General features: G+C 30.8%; 3 protein-coding genes across 5 annotated transcripts; all 3 read right to left on the reverse strand.

Moving 5' to 3' along the window:
- Positions 1-2,921: 2,921 nt before the first annotated feature.
- On the reverse strand, positions 2,922-6,602 carry LOC107404649 (EIN3-binding F-box protein 1). The gene is made up of 2 exons (XM_016011629.4): positions 6,319-6,602; positions 2,922-5,747 (listed from the first exon to the last, which is right to left on the reverse strand). The coding sequence occupies exon 2, from the start codon at positions 5,473-5,475 to the stop codon at positions 3,784-3,786; it is 1,692 nt and encodes a 563-aa protein (XP_015867115.2). The 5' UTR covers positions 5,476-5,747; positions 6,319-6,602; the 3' UTR covers positions 2,922-3,783.
- A 10,387-nt stretch (positions 6,603-16,989) lies between these two features.
- On the reverse strand, positions 16,990-19,983 carry LOC107408103 (uncharacterized). Its single transcript, XM_016015469.4, has 5 exons — positions 19,721-19,983; positions 18,168-18,427; positions 17,843-17,933; positions 17,407-17,473; positions 16,990-17,304 (listed from the first exon to the last, which is right to left on the reverse strand). Exons 1-5 carry the CDS (start codon positions 19,777-19,779, stop codon positions 17,251-17,253), a joined length of 531 nt encoding a protein of 176 aa, XP_015870955.2. The 5' UTR covers positions 19,780-19,983; the 3' UTR covers positions 16,990-17,250.
- A 1,207-nt stretch (positions 19,984-21,190) lies between these two features.
- Positions 21,191-23,244, reverse strand: LOC107406283 (uncharacterized). 3 transcript variants are annotated; one of them, XM_048469143.2, is made up of 3 exons: positions 23,103-23,244; positions 22,805-22,964; positions 21,191-21,625 (listed from the first exon to the last, which is right to left on the reverse strand). In XM_048469143.2, exons 2-3 carry the CDS (start codon positions 22,957-22,959, stop codon positions 21,478-21,480), a joined length of 303 nt encoding a protein of 100 aa, XP_048325100.1. In that variant the 5' UTR covers positions 22,960-22,964; positions 23,103-23,244; the 3' UTR covers positions 21,191-21,477. The 3 variants fall into 3 exon arrangements, with proteins under 3 accessions (XP_048325100.1, XP_024925170.1, XP_015868879.1); XM_025069402.3 differs by having other exon boundaries at positions 22,805-22,961; positions 23,053-23,239; XM_016013393.4 differs by having other exon boundaries at positions 23,053-23,237.
- Positions 23,245-24,292: the final 1,048 nt, after the last annotated feature.

Here is a 24,292-nt window from a genome sequence, read left to right on the forward strand (position 1 = left end):
TTCCTTTGAAGGAGATTTAAAGTGGGGGGTCCCAGCATAGAGTGTAACTGTGCTAGAGGGAGTACTTTGTTTTCTGAAAATGTTTTTGAGAAGCCAAGCAAGTGTTTAATCTGACTTTAGGTTTCAGTGTTTTTTCATCTTTTTTCTGGATGATATTCACTATCTTTTTTCTACTTTTTTTTTTTTTTCTCTAATTATTGAAGTACTAGACCCCTCTTTTTTGTCATCAGACAGAGCTTGTGCTTGTGGTGCATGTGTGTGCCTTTTCTTTTTTATTTATAGAATATTTCTTATGATTTTGACATTATGATTTCACATATCACTTCTGTGCTGTTCCATTTCTATACTTTGATAAAGCAGACGTGCAGGCAGGTTAATTTTATTGAATTGGATTTAGTTTTTAAGCCCAAAAGGAAAATGAAAATTAGGAGAGTTTTCATTGATCAAAGTGAAAAAAGATAAAAGAAAAAGAGCTTCTTTGATTGCTTCCTTTCGTCAACCGATAAAAAAAATAAATAAATAAATAAATAAATAAAAAAGGCTTCATTGTTAGCTATGCAATAAAATGTGTCCATTCGCCTTCAACCAAACTGGATTGTTAGTTTTTCACACACAACAACAACAACAACAACAACAACAAAAAAAAAAAAAAAAAAAGGATTATTAGTTTCTTTTATTTTTGTTTCTAGGTAAATGGTTTTGTTGGTGGAAATATTTTACGTTAATATTTTCTTCAATTTGCAAGTTTCTATGTTTATTATGAAGCGAAGTTAATTAGTTAATATCCTTTTACTTTCATACCTATAAAAAAGTACTCAATTCAAAATATATTCGTCTATTTTTAAATTGAAAATTGTTGTAATGAAAAGGAAAAAAAAAAAAAGTTTCAATATTTAGTTTTTGTATTTCTGAAAATTATTAAGAAAACTGAAATTTATTTTTATCACAGTACTGTCCTTTGATTGAGGCATTAGTACTCTTCAATTCACAATTTTAGACAATTAATAGAATGATCCAAAGGAAATAACGAAATCTAACGGGGCTAAAACTTGAAACCAGGCTGTTGACCAACAAGAAGCACTTTAAGATTTTCATTAGTAATGTCAAAATCATCCAATCTTGGATCTAATGGAGAACTAAAAACTTGATTTGGGCTACCTTCTTCTACTTTCTGGTGAAAACTTAATAGGTTGTCTGGCTGAGTTCTTAAGAGTATTTGTAACAAGTTTGTTTAATCCTGGTTTTAAAATATTTTGCTTGATTTTAGAAATAGAAATACTTCAAAAAAAGAAAACTAAACATGCCTTAAATTTGTTTAGAATAAAATATAAATAAATAAACATGATAATCTATTGCTCAGAAGATACACATGGTTAGGGGGACAATATTATTGAGTAGCTAGTTGTAGCATATAGGCCTGGATATTGGAAATGTAGGTTTTGATATCTGAAAATTGAGTCAGTGAGGGCTTTAGTAGTGTGGGTTTTTTGGCATCTGAAATCTGAGTCAGTATCCAGCCCTTTCTTACTGTTTCCTTTATTAATGTCTCACACATATTATGCATAGAGGACAAAATGTCAATTCATTGATAAACACATTTAAACAGTACCCAAATCAATTACCACAAACAATTTCCCCACCTTAAAAATATTAAAATGACATCTTCCATGATAGAATTCAAATTTGAGCACAATGGTTTTTGACTTCGAGATGTGTGGAGTGGCCATTTTGCAAATTTTCGATTGGAATTTTCAATGATTTAGTGATGGTTGGAGTGTGGACGGTGGAGGTTCAAAAAAGAAAAAATCTCTTTTGTTTTGAATTTGTTGCATAAATGTCTATTTTTCAAAAACAAATTTATTATAGACCCTTGACAATTTATTTAAAGTCATATATTAAAAGTTATATATTAATATTTTATAGATTAATATGTTATTATATTTTAATTATCAAAAAGATAAATTTTAAAAAAATAAATATTATTATACATAAATCAATTAAATATTAACATAATTCTTAGTACACATTTTGATATATGTATATTTAATATTTTTAATATTATTCTTTTAATTCTTTTGCCAATGAAACCATAGCCATCTAATATATTTTAATAAAAAGACAATTTTAAATTAAAAACAGGCAAAAAAAGTTGAAACTATCATTTAAGTTCAATGTATGAGTGAAACAAAAACAGATGTGAGCTGGCTAAAATGAAGTAAAAGTGAAATGAAAAAGAGTTATGGTGAAAGTTTGCAAAATAGATAAGTATTTGTGCCAAAAATTCAAAATAGAGGGCCAAAAATATGATATTTATTTGCCCAAAATAAAAAAGAAGGGCCCGGTAATTACTGCTTCCACTACCTTTCTGCAGCACTGCTGTCACCTGTTTTGTTATTTCCTTTCACTTAAATACCCATTAAAAGTATCTAAAATCATATATCCGGGTTCAATTCATCCACAACCATTAGCCATTGTTTTTCTCCATCACCATTATCATATGCACCTAAAACATCCACCACGTCTTTCAGCACCTGTCTTATCCTTCTCATCTGACACAAAATCATTCAAGGCTTTCATTTTTCCATTGAAACATTACTGCATCATAAAATTTACTCCAGTGTCTGTTTAGGGATTTAAGGAGATGTTTGAAAGCATAAATTCCAAAAAGCGCCTAATAGAAAAGCTCTAATTAAGCTCCCAACATATAATTTTCTCCTTCAAATTGAATTCTCACCAATCTAACAACCAAGATGCTCTTCACTTGTTCTTCACAAATCAATCAGTCTAGAACTTTCAACTTATGTACCATGTGAAAAGAAGCTTTAACATTATCTACAAAATCCAATATTGTTGTGAATTGCTATTACATTTAATCTTAAAAAAGTAATCAAAGTTCAAACAAGTTAAATTGCAAAGCAGACTTAAGGGACAAGGTAATTCATTCCATTACTTATTTTCAAAGTGATCGAAGTGTACAATTCATAAGCAGGAAACATCTGCAAATCTAGACTGGGCTGGAAAAAATTTGAAGAAAAATAAAAAGACAACCAATACAAGGTTGTCATTGCAGACTGAAATACAGACCACAAACCAAGCCCATAGATCTGAAGAACACCCCACACCTAGAACTGCTCAAAACAACCCAAAATACTAACAATCCCCTCATGAAAGGACAAAAGGAAAAAAAGAAATTCCCCATACATGGGCAAACCCCCTTACAAGACACTTGACTAAACTGGACTGATTCAAACAACACACTCTCCATAGACTGGAAACAACAAAAGCTTGATCAGACACGCCAACAAAGGAAATGCATGACTAAGCTAAAAAACGAGCTATGCATCCAGCAAAACAAAAACAGGACCTAAAACCACAAAGAAAGATCACCCACAAGTGAAAACCTTAAATCAGGACTTGGTAGCTAAATTCTCGGGAAACCATGGGCCATGAAAGAGACAGCCTCCTGTCAAGGAAAGGCTAAACAGTTAAAACAGGCTTTTCTACATTAGCAAATGCCTGCAAAAAGAAGATGATGAAGTATCTGCCAGAGTCTCCAGAAAAACAACCAAGCCACTGAGTTACCAGCACCAGCAGGTCCATACCCACCGTTGATGGGCAAAAAGTGTATGCTGAATGTTGCTACCCGTGTGAGTTAAGTGTATGAGCTTAAAGCATCTTCTAACTTTCTAATTAAACCAGAATTGATGGACTTGAATAACTGTAATCACCTCCATATCTGCCTCTCTGGTTCAGCAAATAGGTGTGTATTGTTTAATTTCTTGATTAGGCAAGGATATCGCATCTCCATAAGCTTTCCACCAGCTGCTCAACTGTGCTGTTGCTGATTGATTTACATTGTTGGATGTTCAAACCCACCAGGGTCTTACCCAATTTCTTCAGGAAATTTAAACTCCTGTTTGATACCCCAGAGCAGCCTGACAGAGAAAGGACTAGCAAATTGATCGGCTTTGCATAAGAAAGGACAGAAATGCCAGAATCAGTGATAGCAGACTTTGATAGGTCAAGATCACTGAGTAACAAGCAGTTGTCTGCAATCGCCAACAAGCTTGCATCACTAATCTTCCTGCATCCATCAAGATTTAACACCTCAAGGGTTGCTCCATGTAGCCTGGCCAAAGTGCGAACTACTTCATCTGTCAAATTCAAGCAGCCGCTAAGATTCACGTTGACGAGTCCTTCCTCACAGCATTCGAGAAGTGGGAGAATCCCAGCATCTGTAATTCCACAAAGTCCACTCAGATCTACATGATGAAGACGAGGGCACAATTTCCCCACCATGGCCAAACTAACACTGCCAACCCCTGGACAGTTTCGAATGGACAGGGATCGAAGGGATGTGCAAGGAGATAGCATAGGTGCTTCTGAAGTTATATCCTTGATTCCCATGCACTTTACTAGGGTAAGAGACTTCAACTTTGTTCCACAGTTTGAGAGAGAACCAATAATCCCTGCTTGAGTAACCCTGTTGCACTCCTCCAATTGCAGGCTCTCAAGTGAACCTGCAACTTTAGCAAAGGCTACCAGGCCACTGTCAGATACAAAGCAACACTTGCGCAGGCACATCTGCTTCAGGTTTGCGCAACCCCTGCCTACGGCTTCGAGGCTCACATCTGTTGTCCCTCGGCAGGAAGTAATTACCAATGAAATCAGTTTCTGAAGACCTTGAGCATTACCCATGACCCAAAAACCCTTCTCACTCACATTCTGAAGACCACTGAGATTTAGATTGGTGATGGCCTTGCCATAATGCCCAATGACTGCAAGAGAGAAATCTGTGATATTCAAAGCATGAAGTTTAACCTTTGTCAGCACTGCAGAGGCTGAAGATAACAGACTTGAGAGACCGTGATCTCCAACAAGAGGACAGTCTCTGATAGATATGGATTGCAGATTGGAGCAGAACCTTCCAATAGCTTGCAATCCCTCATTCCCAATCTTTGAGCAAGATTCAATATTCAAAGCTGTCAAATTGGGGCAGCTCTTAGCAACTGCAATTAAACCCTGATTGGAAATCGAAGGACACTGACAAAGATCGAGTTTCTCCAACAACGGACATCCTTTAGCAATCTCAAGCAAACCTTCATCTCCAACAGAAGGAACATTCCACAAAGAAAGAGCTTTCAGGGAAGGGCAACCCCGGGCAATTGCTGAGAGGCCAAGGTTGGTAACTCCACGAACGGAGTTGCTTCCTCGAATTGAAAGCTTTCCTAGTCCCCCACGGCTACTGGTCCCCACTGCAATAGCAGCAAGTCGAGTATCTGTTGCTTTCTTGCCTTCCAAACACCTTGTAAGGTATCCATCACTTTTAAGTTCTTGCTCTTCATCACAAGTGATCATTTCAACATCATCAGAGACAGATAACTCCGAATTGGACTTTGAAGACACGACCACCTTGTCTGCAGCTTGGCTTTTGCTCTTGCAAATTTCAGCCAAGCGGATGCTACTCAATGACATAAGCCATCGCTTGGAGACACAAGCACAGGCGCTCCGCTCTTTACCACCATGTACACGCCTGAGGATCTCGAAAAGGCATTCATCAGGAAGGACTTCGATGGATGGTTTCTTGTCTTGCTCGAAATAACTTCCGCCGAAGGCAAATGGGGTACTGAGGCGAACACGCTTGCTAGGAGGGCAATAGACATCCACATGGGAACCAATTGACTAGAAACGTTCCAAATCCATAGGATTTGGGCAAAAAGAACCCCCAGGATAGAATTCATCATCACCTGAAAACCCAATAGAGAAATCTAAAATCAGCTACAACTGCACCGCACCATACGTATCAAAATTATGAATTTGCAAGAATTCTCTAGCCAGAATACTAATCCTAGAGGCATCTTCAAGTGGAAATGATTTTATTAGATCCTTATAGTTATCCCATAGGCGATAATTTTTAATGATTCAATCTGAAAGCATCTGACTTCCTAAACCTAAAACGTGGTATTTCAAGGAAAACTTGTAAATCAAAACAAACAAAGGCACAGGCTTCTTGAACAGAACATAAGGCTACAAAAAAGGATTCACAGAAGTTGATCCATCAACAAAATCTTCTACTCTTAAACTTATTGTCTAAACAAGTGAGGGACTTTGCATATAAATAATCTAAGTAGATAAAGAAATATCGAAGATCAACAGCAGACCATCAAACCAAACCCACCCATCCCCCACCCCCACCAAAAAAAAAAAAAATGAAAAAAAAAATGAAAACCCATTAAACCAAACCATAAAAGCTGAAAAAAGAAAAAAAAAAACCCTTTAAGAAAAAATCAACTAAGAAAGCAAAACCCAGAAACATACCACTGGAATTGACGAGGGTAGACATGAGCACAGCTTAAGAACCCACAACAAACCAAAATGTAAGTGTTCCTCAGAGCAGAACCCTCCAGGGAGAGCAAAAAGAAGCAGATTTACAGCCAAAAGAGTTGCAGCAGCGAAAGAGATGATCAAAATCCAAAGTATCAAGTTCAAGAGCATTTGAAGAAAACCCCAACGAGCAGGGCAAAAAAGAAAGAAACTTGTAGCGGTTTTGTGTTGATGAGAAATGTGGGAAGGAATTGTGTTTGTATGCAATGAAAGATAATGTGAGTGGGAAAGAAAGCTTATATTGGGAGACGAGAAAAAAAATAATAAAAAATAAAAAATAAAAGGTGTCACTTTCAGAGGTAATTGCTGGAGCTTTGCTACATGCATTGTATACTTCCTCAAAGCCAGTTATTCCTCCTCTCAAAAACACCCAACCCCACAAGTCCAACTCTAACCACCACCTCATCAAATATCACGTACAGGAAACCGGGACTTTGCACCCCCCCTTTGATTTTATTTTATTTTTTTTTCATCATCCTTCCAAATTAAGATTTTTTTTTTCTTTTTCCTTTTTGTTTTTTCAAATGGAAATATTATTTAACTTACAAAACATTTTTTTTTAAAATCTGAAAACATTCAATATGTGTTTTTTTTTTCTCTTTCCTCAATTTTGTATCATATGGTACACATGACATAAGTATGACTAACGAATCCATTTTTCTTTTTTCTAATATTGATAAACTTTTTCTTTTTTCTAATATTGATAAATATTAGACATATTAACAAAAGGGTTTTCTATTCTTCTTGCTTTTTCCTACCTTTTAGGTTGGGGATGTTTCTGTTTGGAGTAAGGTTGTATTAATTGTTTTGTTCATGTTTTTTTTTTTTTTTTTTTCTCTTTTCTTAAAATATTTTTCATGTTATGTGAATCAATGGTACTAGAGCGGTTTCATTTAAAGTTTATAATGAGGAATCAATTTTTTTGGTCCAATTCATTTTCCTTAAAGGTTCTCATCCAACAAGTTTTATAATATTAATAGATTCAAAAAAAAAAAAATAGATTAGCTGTTTTTGGCCACTCTTTTTCTAATCTAGCGATATTTAAACGGATTATCAGAGCAAGTTGCTCAAATGGCAATTATAATAGAGTTTGATGGGAATGAAATAAAAAAAAAAAAGGTGGCCTTTTTATATATGCAAGTGCTTAATTTTAGTTAGTTGGATTAAATGTATTTGGCCATCGCTAATGCATAACTACATGGTAAAGATGAAGGCTTCTCCCATATCTAGATTTGGACAACAGCACTTAGGAATTTGAGATTCCAACCGTACGTAATTACTTGCTTTTGTTTCCTTTTTCGAACCAACTTTGCTTAACAAACCACAAATTGCTTTTAACCAAAAAAACAACAACAAATTGCTAATTCATACGTAATTTTTTTTTATTCAATAATTGATACGTAATTGGGGGAAGTTTTATGTATGCTAAAGGTGTTTTTGTCTAAATCCTAACTTTGAATTGTCATTTTCTTATATTAGGGTCACTTTCTCTTAATAATTAACAACCAACAACAAACAGTGCCTTTTTATAAAGCTCAGAAAAAATAAAATATATATATATATATATATATATATATATATATACATACAAGATAAAATTTAGGAGGGAAAAAAAAAAAAAAGCAAGGCAAAGAAACAGAGATTTGGTAATTGAAGTAAAAAAAATCCTTTATTTTTCAACTATGAAATTATGGGATCATTTTTTTTTTATTATTATTATTTTTTTTTATTGAACCATCAAAACCTTGACAGATAATAGGATTTATTAATTATGCTTGTCTAATCACTTTTTATAAGTGATAAGATTTTGAAACTAGAAGCTTCATAAGTAGCATTATCATCTTTGATTTGAGTGGATAGGGTTTAAGTGTTGGACATTATTATTTGGAATTACCACAGATCCATATGATTATAAGCCAAAAAAAAAGTACATATTTTTATTGGTTTGAAAAATCAATGGTGGTAGCTAACTATTCAAACAGGCTAATATAATATCTCCATCCCTAAGAAAACAAAAATCTTATGATGTATTTATCAATATAATTTATTGATCCGAGCAAAGTTTAAAAAATCAAAATTTTTATGGAAATTTCATCGAAATTTTTATATGTTTAAAGAGTAATGAAATTTCCATATGTTTAAAGAGTGGAAATGAAATTTTGGTTAAAAATGAAAATAGATAAAATTTTGAAAATTTTTATCGAAATTTTTAATATTTCGATAAAAATTTTATCAAAATTTCCTTCAAATATCCATATTAATTTCTTCACAATTTTATTAAAAAATCCTTAATTTCTATAGAAATTTTAAAAATTTTGTGGAAATTTCTATTAAATTTAATTTTTTTTAATTTTTTAATAAAAAATTAATAAATATTATGGATGTTTAATTATCTAGTTATATATTATTTTATTATCATTATAAATTTAATAGTTCTATAAATATTATAAACATAAACTATATTATATACAAAATTACAAATATACATGTGAAAGAAATGATAAATATTATAAAGTAGATAAAATTTTATAAAAAAGTGTAAAAAATATATATTTTACAAATATAGCTAGATGAATTGATGAAATATTTATGAAATATTGTCAAGTAATAAGATATGGGAACAATTTCAACTGCAACTATTAGAGTCAACATCATATAATAATTATTAACAAGGATAACTCTATTTAATATATTAACAATTACATGAAAAATTATTAAAGAAATATAATTTTTAATAATTACTTATTATTATTTCACATCTCAAAATGAGGATGAGGAAGAAACTAATAATTTTCAACCATTCAAAAATTCTACATAATATTGAGATAATATTTTGTGACATATAATATAATTGTAATAATTTTTTTATATATCCTAATTATATAAATATTTTTATAAAATATGATCTTTTTGCATATTTTTTATTTATAATAATACATTTATAAACATCAACACTCACTATACATCATTACTTCGGAAAATATTATATTTATTCAATATTTTTGTAATTTTATAATCAATTTGATAACTAATTTATTAAAAAAGCTAAATCTAAAGTTTTAATAAAAAAATTTATTTTTTAAATAAATTTCTAGTAATTTCTATCATTTTTATGATTTTTATTGATATTCAATAATTTTCAATGTTTTTATAAATATTTCCATATTTGAACCTTTGATATTTCCATTAATATCTTTTTTTTGAACTCTGATCCTAAGATTATAGTAAAATATCTGAAAACAAATATGTGTAAACACTATTTATGTATATATATCATTTCATTTATTTAAAATAACGGAGAAAATTCAGTCAAAAAATACATAAAATAAGAAGTTTAAAAATTTGGTATATATATGTATAATCTATTATAAATTAAAAAATAATTGATCGAAAATATGGATATTAAATATATGTTAGAATTAATTATTTTTAATATGCATGATAAAACATAGCTATTAATAAAATAATAATAGTTTAATAAAACCAAAAAAAATCAAAAATAGCAAATAATTGAAAGAATAAAAGAGAAAAATAATTGTAAAATATAACAATAGGTTTAATACGGATTTCTTTCGCATGATAAAGATATATATATATATATATTATGTTGTCTTAAAGGGAGAAAATAATTGAAAATATATATATATATATATATATATATATATTTTACTTAAAATATGCACTTTTGTTTTTCATACATTTGAGATCAATACGAGAGAGAGAGAGAGAGAGAGAGAGAGAGAGAGAGAGAGAGAGAGAGAGAGAGAGAGAGAGAGAGAGAGAGAGAGAGAGAGAGGAGAATTTTTTAATACATACATATGCATATTTTTCATGTTTCTTGAATAAATTAACTAAGCCTGAGAGCTTAATTATCAACCCAAAAAAAAAAAAAAAGGAAAGAGAAAAAAAATGCACTTTCTATTTTACATGCATTAAAAACATATAATTTTTAGAGAATCAAACCATGTTATATATCCATTTTATTATCAATAGAAGACTATTAATCACAAACTAGTTTTCTTAGCTCACTAAATAGAATAAAATAAAAATTTGAAAGGAAAAAAAAAGCTGGAAGAGAAAATATAACCACTCTTTCCTCCATTCATTGCCTTACCCTTACCTACTCCTCCTAAGATGAAGAAAAGTAGCCAAAAGTTAAAAATAATATAGTCTGCTGTCTACCTTGAATTTCAAGCACATTAATTAGGGAATGTTCAAAATGCAGCAATTTTCACTTTAAAGTTTTAATGTACAAATTAATTACGTCACAGGTTTTGTTATAGAGGTCAACCAATGAGACCTTTGAGTTTAGTAGCGGTCAAAATTTGCCTCCTTCCATTGTATAGAGAGAAAGAGTCATACACATATATATGTTTTTGTTGACTTGGAAAAAAAAACAAAACTATGCATTGGGTTTTGGAGAGGGACCCATGTCATGTGGTGGGTCATAAACATAAGCGTTTTGCCTTTTGGTTCTCCTCTCTTAGACGGCTTGCTCTGATATGTGCAATGAATTTGGTATTATATATAATTATTATTTTTTTATATATATAAATATCAAAATGTGGGTCCATTGTATGGTTGAAAATAGCCATTCACTTTGTATCAAAAAAAAAAAAAAAAAAAGAAAAAAAAAGAAAAAGAAAAGAGCCATTCACTGAGTCGCAAAAGGTTTTAAAAGCTATGGGGGTTAGAATCAATGGATCGCTTTCGAACCCTCTAGAGCTATACAAACTTTGGCTTTTCTATCATTTTGTTTTTCTTTCATTTCCTTTCTTTTATATATATATATATATATTCTTATTTATTATGCTACCGAACCATCCATTTCCAATTTCTACTTTTCAATAATTCCCTTAATAATCTTCCTTTGTTTTTGGATTGGTTTCTTATCCATTGTTTTGGATGATTTATGGTTTCTTATCCGATACTTAGTAAACTCTTCACTTTTCAAAATAATAATTATAAAAATATTAAAATAATAAAATAAACTCTTCCACGCTTTTTTTTTTTTTTCTAATTTTATGATTTTATTTTATTGGTTAGTTGGTAAAGCATATCGTGCTAAGATTATGAATGTTCCTAAAATATTAAAATCATCCTTAATCAACTGATTATTGAACAATTTTATTGAAATTTGGATACATTTGCCTACCAAATCATATATGAACACGTTTTACTGATGAACTAATAAAGTGGGTATGTCCGACATCCCGCCACAATTAAAGTAGCTAGGCAAAATTTCAGCCAAGAAAAAAAAACATATATATATATATATATGCCATAATATATATATATTATACATATACTGAAGAAATAAATATTTTTCCAAATAATTACAACAATAATACGAAAATATTTTTTATTTAGGAGGATGTTACCCACTTGAACTTCAAAAGATCATGAAACAACCAAATAGAACCACATTCACTGTCATTGTGCATCTTCTTTTACATCCACTTGAACCTTTTTAAAAATTTTGGGGCACTTCTCCATCACAATATACTTTTAATTTCTCAGTCCTCCTTTGATCTTTTCCTACTTGCTCCTTTTCTCTGTGCTTCCAACTCATAATTTTATTTGGGTTTTCTTTTTTTGACTAGTTATATATGCAAATTATAGGTATACATTAAATTTGTGAAATTTTTTTCTCATATTAAACTAGTAATAGAAAATGTTGTCCAGGAAAAACACTACTACTAAAAAATAATATCCAACAAAAATGGTGTTTCATTCATATTTGCAAGTTGCAACCACCTAATCCAGAGAATGATTGGATTTGGTTACTACTTGCCAATTCTTCTGCACTATTGGATTTTCCTTTTCAAAGGAAAAACAAAAATTAATTTAAAACATATTCTTCAGATGAAACATTGGGCTAAGTTGTATTAGGAGAAGATAAGATGGTTTTATCTGTGAAAATGGTGGTTTGAGAAAAGTGCATATATGCATGCATGAATATGTTACATATTTGGTATGATATATGAGTTGGCATGGGAAAAGATATGGATTCCTATTACTACGTATGGGCAGGAAATTACAAAAATGTGAAGCGATCAGATGAAGAGAGGGACATTAAAGGCTAGAATCATTGGACCTTTTTTTCATACCTCCGTCCGTAGTCCCACTTGTTACTAGATAGATACGTTAGACGTGGTAAATGACCATGATAAGGTTATATTCATGTACTTAGCAAAATATATATTTTTCTTTTTGGAAGATTCCGTGTCATATTCAAAATATTATTAGGTATACATGTTAGACTTATAAATTGGATGATTAAATTAATATAATTCCTTCAATATTATTAATTTATTGTTTCCTTATGGAGAAAGACAAACCACCCATTAATCTCATTTCGTGGGACAAAAAACAATATTGCTGACTGGTATTTGCAGCTTTCTTGAAAATTGTTTATAATATATGCTAGATAGAGTTGAGTAAGTCTCTTATCAATATAAATGTTTAGTTGTTAAATTACCAACAAGAACTTAGTTGAATTGGTAGTAGACTGCAATTTCAATATAATTGAGTAAGTCTCTTATGAAGAAATATTTAGTTGTTAAATTATCAATAAGGTACTAGTTGAGTTGGTAGCACATTACAAACCCGAAAATTTTATTTGGCCAGAGATTATTAATGTTCTAATTCTCGAATAGAGATTAGATCCATATCCAATTGAGAACAGCTTTTGTTGGAAGAGGAGATATTTATTAATGCTCTAATATTCGAACAGAGATTAGATCCATACGATCAATTGGATATGGAGACACTCTATGGATAAAGACAAAAAAAAAAAAAAAAAAAAAAGGTCTAATTGTTAAATCGGGATATCAGTGGTTTTGGTCTAGTTTAGACTGTTACGTTCAACCATGTCTCAGTGAAATCTTCCATCCTTTTTAGTTTAGAATATATTGTAATTTTTATATTAAAAAAATATTTAATTGGAGATTTTTATGGTAAAATTTAAAGTAATAATTATTGTTTGAATAAAAATCTAAAATTTTAAATAGGATATAATAGTTTTTAATATTTATCACATAAGTATTTCCTACTTAACAAGAACAAAAAATCTAAAGATTTGAGAATTTTTATATGTCTATTATGATCACTATGATTCTTATTATTTTTCATTTAAATTTTTGATATCCATTTACATATTGAAATGATTGCTCCAAATCGTATGTGATCAATTTGTAACTATTCTAATAGAATCAAGTTCACGAATCACAATTAGCTCTTATTCATTGCTTTCTTGTGACAACAAAGCAAATGGCTGTCAAAACCCAACATAAAATATACATAAATGCTAGTGCTCTAATTTCAATGTCAGAATATATAATTATGCCAGTTCATGGGTAAAGTGTGCTAATCAAGATGGTTAGGTAGAGCTTAATACTCCTGTATAATTTGTCTTAGAGTTAAAGGATGCATGCATTTATACCCCCAAAGAAAATTAATCCCAAAGATTAATTCCTACTGAACTTGCTATGAAGGTGTTAGCATTAATTCCTGTGAAATAATAATAATAATAATAGTAAACATAGGAGGGAAGTGATATTAACTTAGTAGTCAAGTCGGCGAAAAAAAAAAAAAGAAACGAAAAAAAAAACTTGCTAGTTTATTGAGTGACATGGGGCGATTTCTGGGGTTACATAGAATAATTTTGAAGCAATTTTTCAGCTTCTTCTGCCCCCAGAATTGATAAAAGCTAAAAGGAAAAAAAAAAAGAAAAGAAAAATCTCAAAATTTCCACGCGGTTTTGCTCATTGTGTAAGTTTTAAGCCTTTAATTAACAATATGAAAAAAAAGAAAAAAAAAATTAAAGCCTTTAGAAGGGAATATTTCAAATTAACGATATGCACATGGTCATGAATTATACCCGGTCCACAAATTCATAAATTTTAATTCAACCCAAAAAAAAAAAAAAATCATCAAATTTTGAAGGTTGTGGTACATTAATGGTATATTTGCGTGGAGATAAGCTAAAGTATTGGGAAATCTAATTCTTTAGTCTAATTTAATTGTTGAATATTATAAAATGTATGCTTAGGAAGGCCCTGATTCTTTGTAGTCATACTTCTTTGATGACTGCAGTATTGTTTATTTATTTATCTATTATTATTATTATTATTATTATTATTTTCACCTTTTCTTTATTTCTTTTTTATAAAGGGTCTTGGCCTTCCATGATGACCTAAAGTGTTATGGATTTTATCAGCTTGGTCCATGTTTTTTAAACCCATCCATTGTTTATTAATGATTCTGGGGAAACAAACATGGTCATCTGTTTCTTCTATTAGTTTTTTTTTTTTTTTTTGACACAAAATTCAAACTTTGTGGCAATCTTTATTAATTGTACTTGGGATATTCATTGAATCATTTATATAGAGGATGTCCTTCATTTAATGGATAATCTTTTTCTTCGGAAAAAAGGAATATACCCACACATAATGGCTAGAGAAAGAGAAAATGACTTTGGGTTTCCAGGTATTTTTTTAAAATAAAAAAGGAACATTTTTCAATGGGAGCTCAGCAGCTTTGTAGTTGTCCTGCCCCTTTAAGAAATTACAAGCGGTTGGGGCTTGTTTTAGTGTACCAATACATGTATCTTTTGTCCATGATTATGCAATGAATTATCTTAATATTAATATTCTCGGTATACCAAATAGATAAGAAGAAAATCAATTTTCTTTTTTACAAAAATAACTTCATAAATTCAATTTTCTTCGAATTTATCATCTTTTAGTGTATATAGTTATTATTATTATTATTATTATTCACTTTTTAATGTTAGATTCGGAGAATTTACATCATTATTGCAGAAATTAGTGGCTTTTACCACCGGTCTTCTTCAAAAGAACGGTGTGCGCGTAGTTTGCGGTGAGTATATAAGAATCATTATTAACAGCCTTCACATCAAGATTTAGTTGGTGAAGCTAATCCTTTGCATTCTTTTTTATTTTCTTTATTTTTTTGGGGATATTCTAGAGGCATCCATCAGCTGACATGTGGAATGACACATGCCAAAATGTGCTTAAAAAATGCATGAATTCAGTACCTTGAATATTAAGCAACAACCAACTACCCTGCTATAATGTTTCATTGAATCACAAAAGGGAAATGATGCTAAAGAGAGGAAATTATTGTTGCAGCTACCTATGTCTTTCAAGAACCCAATAAAATATATAATTTATTTTATTTTTTAAATCGCCTAAAACATGTAAAAAACTTAACTTAAGCCTGACAAAAACTATTAAAATCCCAACCATCTTTACCATCAATATACATTTGGTACAATTTTGGAATTGGTGGATACCTAACATGTATAAACCTTACTTAAAATATAGAGTTAGGTGTGCCAAATTAGGCTCAAAAAGCAACTGCCGAATCCTCTTAGAACCTCCACGTTTGGATTGCCTGCATGCTCGTACGCACACACGCACTGTTGAATATTATTTATTATATTCAACAGCCGTGTAGGTCCCGTACGGTATTTTAAACAACTTGGAAGAAAAGCATACACGGAAACATAGCCCACTTTCGTTTCGCCCACCTCAACCTCAACAATTACTATACGGATCAAATAAGAAACAAAGTCCTCGTACATGCATCAAAGCCGAATGTCTAGAATCATTGACAAAGCATGAATAGTTAGTTCATAACAAAGTAGAGTCCATTTCTGGTGTGCTTTCTTAGACTCTTAGGTCATGAATAGCTAGCAAAATGTTTTCCGACAATGTTTTTGCTATTTTGACCTCAAATAAATTTTTGAAAGATTAGATTTCATTCTTCTGTGTTAACTGCCTACAATAATAACTTGATCGGTAAAAGACAAATTAACAATCAAAAAATGACAAATAATAATGGAAAATTTTTTAAATTTAACTTCTAGAAGTTTATTTTAAAATATTCACAAGTCTTTAAACGTGTCATATTCTTTATTTTAAAAAAACAGCATTTAAAAAAAAATTTCAATAAATTTTTTATTTTAATTTTTTAATATAAAAAATTGATTTAGCTATCTAAATACAGAGAATAAAAATAACTCTTTATTTCAATATTAAATAAATTTAATTGAATATGACATATATTTCTATATTATTATTATAATATTTAAAATGTAGATAATTTATATAAAATAAAAAGACTACAAATAAAACAATAAATATTTATAAAAAAAAAATAATAATAGAAAATTTTATTGAAGAACATTTTTAAATTTTATTAGTTATCTTAAAAAATATTCTATATTATATTAAAGAGTCCCTTAGGGATGGGATGCTCTTAAGCTGACGAAATTTCTCCCAGTCCACTAATATTTTTCTTGCCTACCACAACTAGAGGCTGGCACAACTAACCATTCTTGTGAGGAGGTTTACTTTTCTGTTTTAGAAGAAATGGGATGAAAGTACAAATAAGAAAACTACAAGAAAATACCCAAATAGCAAACTTGCAGAATTGGCCAAATCCGAAAGAATAAAAAGAAAACTATAACACAATTAAATATGATCCTTCCTCATTTTCATCTAAACATCCTTGTCAGCAGACCAAAAACAATTTAAAAATAAAAATAGAAATAGCAATCGAGATTCAGGGAGCAAATAAGGAAATCAAAGAAATATCTTAAGCTCAGTGAACTCACAAACTCGGGTTAAAAACACTTTAGTTTATGGAGGGGCATATACAGGTTAAAAAGGGGGTCAGAAAAATATCGATTAGTAATATTACAATTGAAATAGATAAACTTGTTTTCTCTTTTTGCTTTCTTCTTTGCTCCTCGCTATACACCAAGGTCTGATAAAATTTACAAAGATAAAGCATCTTCTTAGTATACAAAATAGCAGGCTCGTGTTGATCACCGTCTCAATCATACAAACCCTCGTGATCCCATATTTCCACAAGAAATTCTACCATTTCCTACCAATTAAAATCCAGTTACAATTTAGAACACCATAAAGCAAAACATAAAATGATTTAATAGATTAAGCAAAACCACCAAAATTCTCACTGAAGACTCACAGTGAGAGGAATGCGTTGAGGGAAAGGTTGTTTGCTTCCAAGTAAACTTTCATAAGACGTATTCCAACTGAAAATACATACTAAGTCAGCCACCAGGAAAAACTATGCCAAAGAAAGAACAACAACAACTCACATAAATGTTGGTTAAAAATAGAAAAACCAGAAATAACTTGTCTTAAAATAATTGATTTCTACAACTCATGCATAATTGTCAAGTTCCTCTCCCTCTTCATCAATTTGCAAGAGCTAACTTTCCATTTGGTAAGAGAATTAAATATTGCAAGATATGAACAAAATGAGGGATTTGCATCAAAAATAGATAAAACATGCTATAACTTTCTTAATAAATGGAAGGCAACACTAGATTGAACATTGTTACTGGATGAGTGCTTTTAAGAATTGGATTCAAATTAAAGATAAAGCACTACAAATTTACCCTAATCGTCGTGCCCCATTTTGCTGGGTTTGATCCCCAGATCTCCCATTTTCAATCCACTGAAGCCTGGTTTGATTCCAGAGGAGAAGACCTGCAGTTATCAAATGTAAATGTTTTGAGAAATATAATTGAATAATACAGAAGTAAATAAAAATTTAAAAAAAAAAAAAAAGAAAAAGAAAAGAAAAGAACATGAATAATGGGTGAACTTGACAACCACGGTTAAAAACATTTGTGTCAGTAACATAGCACACCACCAAAAGGGATACATAAGAATCTTAAATGGCAATAATCTTGCAGGTACAAACATATGATAGAAACTTGCCATGATTTACAAATTCTGGATGGCTGCTGCTTGTGTTAACAACCCCACTGCCATGGTTGAAGGTTTGGTTTGATGCGCTGGTCGATGAGATACTTCTCTGGGACTGGAAAGCACTGTTGTCCACGTCACATGTACTGCTGCTCCAAAAACCATCTGAGATGATAGGTTTGTTCACTGTTCGCCCTTGAATTCTCAATCCTTTTGATGGCTCATCCACAGCAATAATTGGAGTGGGTTTAGTGCAGCATCCAAAACAACCACTGCTCTGTTACAAACCAGGTTAACCATATATACAATAAATACTGGGAACAATTAAATTCATTGTTGAGTCGAGGTGTACAGCTAACATGTCAATCAAGTGCAATAATTCAATGTTTTCCTTTTTGTTCCCCTACTACAAATGGAGAAAAGCAGGGAAAATGAAGGCTGATAAAGCAGATACAATGCCATGAAAGAACTATCAGATTCAATTCAACAACGTTGCAAAAACTTGTCTTAAATCACATCCCAGTGAAGTTCATCAACCATTTCTTCAAGACAAAGGAATGGGTAGTATGAGATAAGACTGACTAAAAAACAATTCCTTACTATTAGCCAGAAACAAAACGACCATTTTTTTCTTTTCTTTTTCGTTTTCTGTTTTCAGGCACCCATAATAGCATCCTAAATTTTTAGGTATTCAACTAGGATTTTGATTCCCGTCATATTGCTCTCTGTTAAAATGTCTTTTTGTTTCATGCGACACGAATATACTGTGGTTGTGAATCCAATATCTTTCAGAGCTCTCAATCCAAATGCTAATTAATACCACAAATTCCGTCATGGATTCCAATGGAACCTAGCTGTTTTTGGTCTCCTTGACAACAACAACAAGGCTACAAAACATTTACAGGATGCATTCAAGCAAAAGAATACTATAATAAATAGCAATAATCCAATCTTGACCTTTCTTGTAACTCAAAATCAAGGCACTAAAGGAAACTTCAAAGGAATGAGTAGATATAGAGGAATATTTGGTAGGCCAAAGAGTTTGTTGAAAATCTAAAAATTTATAACAGTTTTCAGAAAACAGTTGAATAACTAACAGTCTCACTTATCTAACACTCTCTCTAATGAACCAAAATCATAAGAGGATTTGAAAATTTGCCAACAACAGCTTCCCTTAACATTTTCTTATTTTTAGCCAATATAATTACTGTCAAGCTCATATTTTAGTATTGACCAAGAAAAGAGAAATAAAAAAAAGAAAAAAACGAAAAGTTCATATTTTATTATTTCTGAGGCCAAATTCCAGTAACTTCAACCACTTCTCAAAAACTTCTAAATTAAATGCCTTTATACTTGAAAATTGCCGATAAAACAAAATGACTTCCCTGAGTCCTGATTACTCTTCCTAGCTTTTGAAGAAACAAAATTTATTATATAAATTCCAAATATCCAAGAAAAAATTGTAATGAAGTTAAACCCAAATAATAATAATAATAATAAAAAGGAAAAAAGAGAAATTGAAGGATGAAAATGATGATCGTAGAGAGAGAAAACGGAGGACTTACCCCATGCAAGCAAGGAAGTGATCGATCCAAGCAGTGAAGGAGGCGCTGAGCGTCACCATTTCTGATTCAAAACCCACAAAAGAAGCATCCGAACCAATCCAAAAAAAACCGCTAGAAATAGAATTGCAAAACGATAAAAAAAAAAAAAAAAAAGGACTTTAGGGCTTAGAGCTTAAGCTGAGTATATGCAAGTGGGCGTGAAGATAACGAATTCCGCGGAGAATTTTAGGGTTTTCCACTTTCCACTATCCAGACTAAACGGAATTTTCGATTTAATTAATTAATTAATTATTTTATTTATTTATTAAATTATTATTATTTAAAAAAATAAAGTAAATAAATAAATTTTATATATTTATTTATTTATTATTATTATCATTTGCTTTTGTTGATTGGTGGAATAATGCAACCACCCTCACAACTCTTATCAGGCTTTTTAATTCCCTACCTTTCTCTCTTCTCTTTTTCCTTTTTTTTTAAATTTTTTTTTTAGGCAACTCTTATCACTAAAACAAATATATATATATATATATATATATATATATTTTTTTTTTTTTTTATGGAAATAGAAACATATAATCTACCTCAGTCTAAGTAGTACGATTTACGTATTACTTGTAATCTGCTAATATCGGATACTGACATACAGATGCAGGTTTATAAAAAATAAAAATATATCCAATAATATTAAGAAAGTCAACAATTTGACTTTGGCACTTTGAACGATTCCATTTCTCTGTTTTTGTGTTTTTTTTTTTAAAAATAAATAAATAAGTTTCTGTACTAAAAATTCAAGATCAGTCCGAAATGGAGAAATTTATAATTAAAGAAATTATGTTTATAAAAAGAAAATAGCTAATAGTTTTGTAATAGGGAATTGACATTGCGCTTGAGAATTACATGTTTGGAAATATGATTTCCAACATAACGAAAGTCACCAATCTAAAGGCTATTACTTTGCGTTGGTATGTAAAAGGGTGGTCCTTGAAGTTAAAGACATGGCAAATTTCTTATTCATATTATATTAACAAAGCCGCTCCTTCCTTCGTAATTGGACTTCAATTTGTGTTTTAAGCACAAAAAATAAAATAAAAATAAAAATTAGACTTCAATTGGTAAATAATATTGAAGGATGCTTTGAACCCACAGATTTCCCTATTTTTATTATTTGGTAAAATTTGATTACAATATTTGCTCCCTGAGCAAGACGTCTAATCCTTTTTCTTGTTTCTCTCTGTGAGTTCAGGTTTTCTAGGTTCCACATAATCCATTGTTTTGAAGCCAGACAATAATGATAATCATAGAATAAATAAATCCAATGTCCTCGAAGAAATGGGATGCCAAGCTAAAACCAAAACCACACAAGATCACGACGGCCAAAGGGTTTTCATGCTTCCTCAAACTTGTACCTAATCAGCCTGCACACTTATGTGAATCAATGTCTACAAGCTAATGATTGTGGACAAGAAAAAGCAAAAGCAGTCAATGGTATTTTGGTTTTTGGATAATATTATGGGTTATAAATTGTGATCCTTGAAAAGCAAATACTAATTACACACCCAAATTACTCTTCATTCTGTCAGATCAACCAAAACTATTATATTACCATAACATGATAACAGAGAGAAAGAGACGATTATTAAAAATACAGTAACAGATTGAAACTGCATCTAAGAAAATTGCAGAGACCACTCAAACTGGGGTTTATCTGTTCCATCCGCTAAGTTCACATTTTTTTTCCAATTAACCTTGTAATCCTAATTGCTCTTCTTAAACAAGATGGATGACAAGCCCACCCTCCATCCAAAGACAGCAGAGGACTCTGGCTTCTTGGGGATGAGAGATGCTAAACCTGGCTGCAGGCCATGACTAAAGGTCATTGGCTTGGCGCTTGTCTCAGAGTGCCTGATATTAATACCACAAACACAATCACTTAACTGAAAATGTCATCGAATTCTCACACATGTTACATGGTCACAAGAGTATCTGAGAAGTATCTACATCCTAATTAAAGAAAAGTATCATTGAATTCTTACACATGCTACATGGTTACATGATCATCTAAGAAGTATCTACATCCTAATGAAAGAAAACTATCAAATAATTCCACCTAAATGAATGAAAAATGAAAACAATCTGAAGCATAGGTGTGGAAGGAAACCATTCATGAATGCTGCAAAATAATATTATGTTTGCTTAGATAATTCATATTGAAAGGATCCAAGCTCTCATATCTTTCCCAAGGAATATTAATCATTCTAGATTCTTGTACAAAACTTAGGATGTGTGAACCGATGACAACAACATTATCCTGCAGTTCATGTCAATTGGTGTCTCAAGACGCAAATCATCAGTCAAAAACTTGAAATCACTAAGGGCATCTCAAAGAGAAGGCAAACTCAAAGCCCGATGTAAGCTGCTATAGAGATAACCCCAAAACAAAAACACAAAAAAAAAAAAAAAAAAAAAAAAAAAAAAAAAAAAAAAAAAAAACAACCGTAGATAATATCCAGATTCATACAACCTTCCATGGAAGGAAAGAAAAGAAACCCACCAAGGAGATGCCATCAGATTTGAGAATAAATGCACAAAAACATAAAACCTTCCAGGGAAGGAAAGAAGAAAGAACCCACTAAGGAATTGGCATCACATTTGAGAATGAACACGCACACATACACAGAACCTTCCACAGAAGGAAAGAAGAAAGAACTCACCAAGGAATTGGCGAACACACAATTTGATTCCAAGTTTTATTATTTGTCAAGCCTGTGAGCATTGACATATATAAAGGTTTCAATTTCCTAAACAAAGCCTAAAATCATGGCAAGAGAAGCCCACAAACAGTGTGCTGTTACTCTTTAGGTGTTCAAACACATCTGGATGCTAAATACGTACACATACATTATACATACCCCAAACAAGCTCTAACAATTCCAATGAAACATTGCAAATTTTGGCAGTGAGAAAATTCTGAAACCCATTTTATCTTACACACAATCAGTGACAAAAACATTCACAATAGCATTGACAATACCAAATAAAAAAAAAAAAAAAAAAAAAAGAAAGCATGAAAATGGTACATACACGGAAGGAGGAAGAGGACCCTCAAATGCAAACGTCGAAACGCCCTGTCGTTGCTTATGCTTGGGATTGGCAGTGCAGAGTACAAACACACGCCCGCGACGTTTCACTGTCCTACAAAACTCGCACATCTTCTTCACTGACGACCTCACCTTCATGGCTACTGAATTCGACCAAATTGACAAAGCCAATCAAAATAAAGTTATGATTTTCATCGATCAAAAATTTGGGGGGGAAAAAAAAAATATTACCTTTTAAAAGTAAGCAAGATCGGAAAACGCTGTGTAGGTGGATATATTACCGGAGATCGGAGTCGTTTCCCAGACCACGCACCTATAATCTAAGTTCTTTCTGTAACTGAGCACTTTAGGGTTCTCTCTGGAGAAGATGATAGATAAGAGCAACGCGAACGGCGTCGTTTTATGCTAGGATTGAAAACCAACAACAAGAAACCACATTTTATATATATTTATATATATATATACAGTCGGTTTATGGTGCGGACGGTTTTTATACGGACCACAGTATTAGTGATGATTTTCTAAGAAATCGTCATTAATACTATAAAAAACCATCACTAATATTGCGGTTCTCATGCGGATCGTCCTCACCATAGAATTTCCGTATATATATATACATATATATTTTTACGGTGAACAAAATTATTTTTTTTCCACTTAATTAAGGAAAAAATATAAACACACTATTAGTTAATTGAAATCTAAAGAACCATCAAAAAAATGATTTTTGGATTGAATATCTATAAAGTAAATTAGATATATACCCCCGTGCAATGCACGACATATATAATTGTCATATATTATTTTGATAATAAATTGTAAAAAAGAATTGTAATCAAATCATATATAAAGAATCATAAAAATAATATTAAATCAAAAATTTCAATTCAACATAATTATAAAGTATAAAGAGTAAACGTAAAATAAGAAATTGGATTAGACAATAGACATTGTATAACTTACTATCAATAGTTGACAAATATATAAAAAATAATTAGGTTGGATTAGATGAAGAGGTAAAGGCATTCAACGATAACTTATAAACACTAAATTTATTATAATGTGAGTAATGCTGTCTATCATATTATTCTTTTTCTATTCCTAATTGTTCAAACTTTAATTGTAAAATATTTTTAGTAATAAAATAATACATCAATCCAATTTGAGGAAAAAAAATATTGGCATCAATTAAGAAATCAAGGGCCATTCTTTACAAATTTAACAATATATGTATATATTATTCACCGTTACTTATATGTATATATAACACATACTTATATGTATATATAACATAGTATTTTTCTTTTTATTTTTCTTCTTTTTTAAAATATATAATTTTCTAAAAATATAAAAAATAGAAAATAAAGTAAGGAATTAACTACTAATAAAAAAAATGTTGACCAATTTAACTAATCCTAAAATTATTTAAATTTTAATTATTTTACTTAAGGATTAATATCAATTTATCCCA

This window comes from Ziziphus jujuba, chromosome 1 (genome assembly GCF_031755915.1).
Source record: "Ziziphus jujuba cultivar Dongzao chromosome 1, ASM3175591v1".
Lineage (NCBI taxonomy): Eukaryota > Viridiplantae > Streptophyta > Magnoliopsida > Rosales > Rhamnaceae > Ziziphus > Ziziphus jujuba.